This window comes from Echinops telfairi, unplaced genomic scaffold, assembly GCF_000313985.2.
Source record: "Echinops telfairi isolate 266 unplaced genomic scaffold, ASM31398v2 ScPeMD7_10;HRSCAF=50, whole genome shotgun sequence".
Classification (NCBI taxonomy): Eukaryota; Metazoa; Chordata; class Mammalia; order Afrosoricida; family Tenrecidae; genus Echinops; species Echinops telfairi.
Genome location: NW_022103907.1, coordinates 11,661,880 through 11,664,631, shown reverse-complemented (window position 1 = coordinate 11,664,631; position 2,752 = coordinate 11,661,880). Strand labels below are relative to the sequence as shown.

The 2,752-nt window shown below is 41.4% G+C and overlaps 1 protein-coding gene across 2 annotated transcripts in view; it reads right to left on the bottom strand.

Annotated features, from left to right (window-relative positions):
* Positions 1–305, bottom strand: part of RMDN2 (regulator of microtubule dynamics 2) — an 80,541-nt gene extending 80,236 nt beyond the window's left edge. Inside the window, exon 1 of one of the 2 annotated variants that reach the window (XM_045287054.1) lies at positions 232–305. In XM_045287054.1, coding sequence (XP_045142989.1) covers positions 232–266 — 35 coding nt within the window. In that variant the 5' untranslated portion in view covers positions 267–305. The remainder of the gene's footprint in view (positions 1–231) is intronic. The other variant, XM_045287055.1, reaches the window with a different exon arrangement.
* Between the last annotated feature and the right edge of the window lie 2,447 nt (positions 306–2,752).

Below are 2,752 nucleotides of genomic sequence, written 5' to 3'. Positions count from 1 at the left end.
ATGACAAAATAATTTATAAATTATCAAGGGTTCATAAGGGAGGTAGGAGTGGGGAGGGAGGAGTAAAAAATGAGGAGCTGATGCCAGGGGCTTAAGTGGAGAGCAAATGTTTTGAGAATGATGAGGGCAACAGATGTACAAATGCGCTTTATACAATTGATGTATGTTTGGATTGTGATAAGAGTTATATGGGCCCCCAATAAAATGATTTAAAAAAGAATAAAAAAATACCTGATGAATGAACTAAAAGAAAACACTGGAAGCATGAACAAATCTGTCTTGGATGAAGTTCTTAGTAGTGAGGCTGGCAAGGCTTTGCCTTGTGTCTCCAGAAGGAACCAGGTCCTAAAGAAAGACATCGTGCTTGCTCAAGTAGAGTCAGTGTAAGAGAGGAAGACCTCAGGAGGCAGACTGCCTCTGTGGCTGCAACAATGAACTCACGTGCAGCACCATTTGGGAGCACACCGCAGGCTGGTGCTCCACTCTGCTAAGCACAGGACTAACTTGGCAGCACCTAACAAAACCCACAACCATTTCATTTCCCCACTGCACATAAACATCAGGATGTCAAGCACATACGTAAGCAGTTATATTAACTATGATCATGATGGTACTGTCCAAAATGAAAAGCAGTTATATTAACTATTATCATGATGGTACTGTCTAAAAATGTCAACGGCAGAGTGGTTATCAAGATGAACGCTTTATTGAAAATGCTGTATATATTTGTTTTATTATAGGGAAATAATCAGAGACAAATGCATATTTTTATAGTCCTTAAAAAGACAATTTAATCCCTAATAAAATGATTTAAAAAAAAGAAAAGACAATTTAAGATTTCTGCCTCAGGCCGTGAGAGAGTTACCAGTCTCCAGAAGTGCTCCCCCACGGGAACACCTTGAGCACTACAAACTGGATAGTTTTCCTGAGACTGGATACTCACCAGCACAGCACTGAGATTCCCAGGAAAGGGAAACACGTGAGGAAAAAGATAAGTAATCCCTTTAATCTCTCCAGTCTCCCAACTGAGGATCATGTCTAGATTATGGAACACGGAGGAGATGGTCAAACAAAGCTGTCAGGATCCTTGCATTGAAGAGACAAAGGTTCAAGTCCAGAGAGGCCAAAGCACTTAACGTTTGCAGAGCACCCAAGACGGATGACGGCGCTATGTGGAAAAAGAGCACCATACATTTGCAGATCTTCTTCATACCTGTCTGTATATGCAAGTACTAAACTTCATCCGGCCAAAGAACAACATACAAGGAAAAGACAATTACGAGAGCCCTAGTGGCACTGCAGTTAAGCACTCAGCTGCGAATCAGAAAGTCAGGGAAGAAATTAGATGGTGTCCAGATATCCGAAAGAACGGCGTCTTGGGCCTTACAGGCTTCTTTTCAAATAGCCATCTAAGTGAGGTGTCAAGTAAGTTCATGTGGAAGAAGCACACCCACCTGTGTGATCCAAGGATTGTAAATAATATCATATACATTTAAAGGAGGGAATGGCATCAGAGCTGAAATTGTGAACCCTTGGTTCCTAGAAGGCTATGGATGAGAGTGGAAGCCCCAAATCCATTTGCAGGGTCCACACAAGGGTTAAACCTTCAGTGAGCCTCATAGCAGAGGGAAGTGAACAGCCTTGTCATCAGACAAAGCACTGGAAAGTCAATAATGGCAGACATAATTAGGTCAAAATGTAATATCTTCTCATTTGATTTTCCTTTTTAAAGCTGCTTAGGTTGAAAAAAAAAGTGAAGGGGAAACATATGGGGATTAAGTCCCTGGTGAATCTCCTCTGACTATGGACTGGGGATAAGAATAGCCTTACTAACATGCAGCATACACTGGAAAGTGGATTGTTGCGGACGCAGTGAGGCTGTTTAGCACCGTATCATTTGATCTCCCTTAGTTTTTAATATGTTCTTCTTCCTTTTCAATTGAGGTTCTTACCTTTTTTTTTTTACTTTGTTATTCTTGGTACTTTAAAAAAAATTATTGTTTTTCTGTATATGAAATCCAGGATAGGTACATCTATAGACAGTAACTGGATTAATGGGGGTAAGCCGGGGGTGACTGGGCAGAAACGGGGAGCAAATACAAGCACAAGCGTGAAGAAAATGTTCTCAAACCGATTGTGGTGATGATTGTCCAACTCTTCTTGATGGGACTGGAATACTGAACTGTATATGTTAATTATGTGCCAATAAAACTGTTGGGGGGGAAAAAAACCCAAATGCTTGCCTGCCTATAGTTTAACGTCAATGGTTGTATTGTTATGTATTTATTTATACTTTAGTTATCAAGTTAGTAGCACATACACTTGAGTATCAGAAAAGAGCCCTGTGGCTCAATGGTTAAAGCTCTGAGCAGGAGAAAAATCCTCCACAAGAAAAAGACCCTTCCATGAAGAGTTCAGCCTCCAGAACTGTGTGGGGCTCTGTCCAATCGACATGCTGACTCCATAGCAGGGGGGTTTAGTACCAAAGCAGTTCGAAATCTTACCGACTAACTATTCTAATCGCTTCATAATCAAGTGCCTGAGTTTTATTTTTTGTACACATTTGGCTGCATAGCGGTTACGATTTGGGCTCCACCGAAACTCCGGAGGAGAAAAGTGAGACTTTCTACTTGGAACAGTTACAGTTTCGGAAACCCACAGGGGCAGTCCTGCCGTCCTATAGTCCTATAGCGTCGCTTTGAGCCAGAATCGACTTAGTGGCAGTGGGTTTAATAACAAGAGAATAATAGGC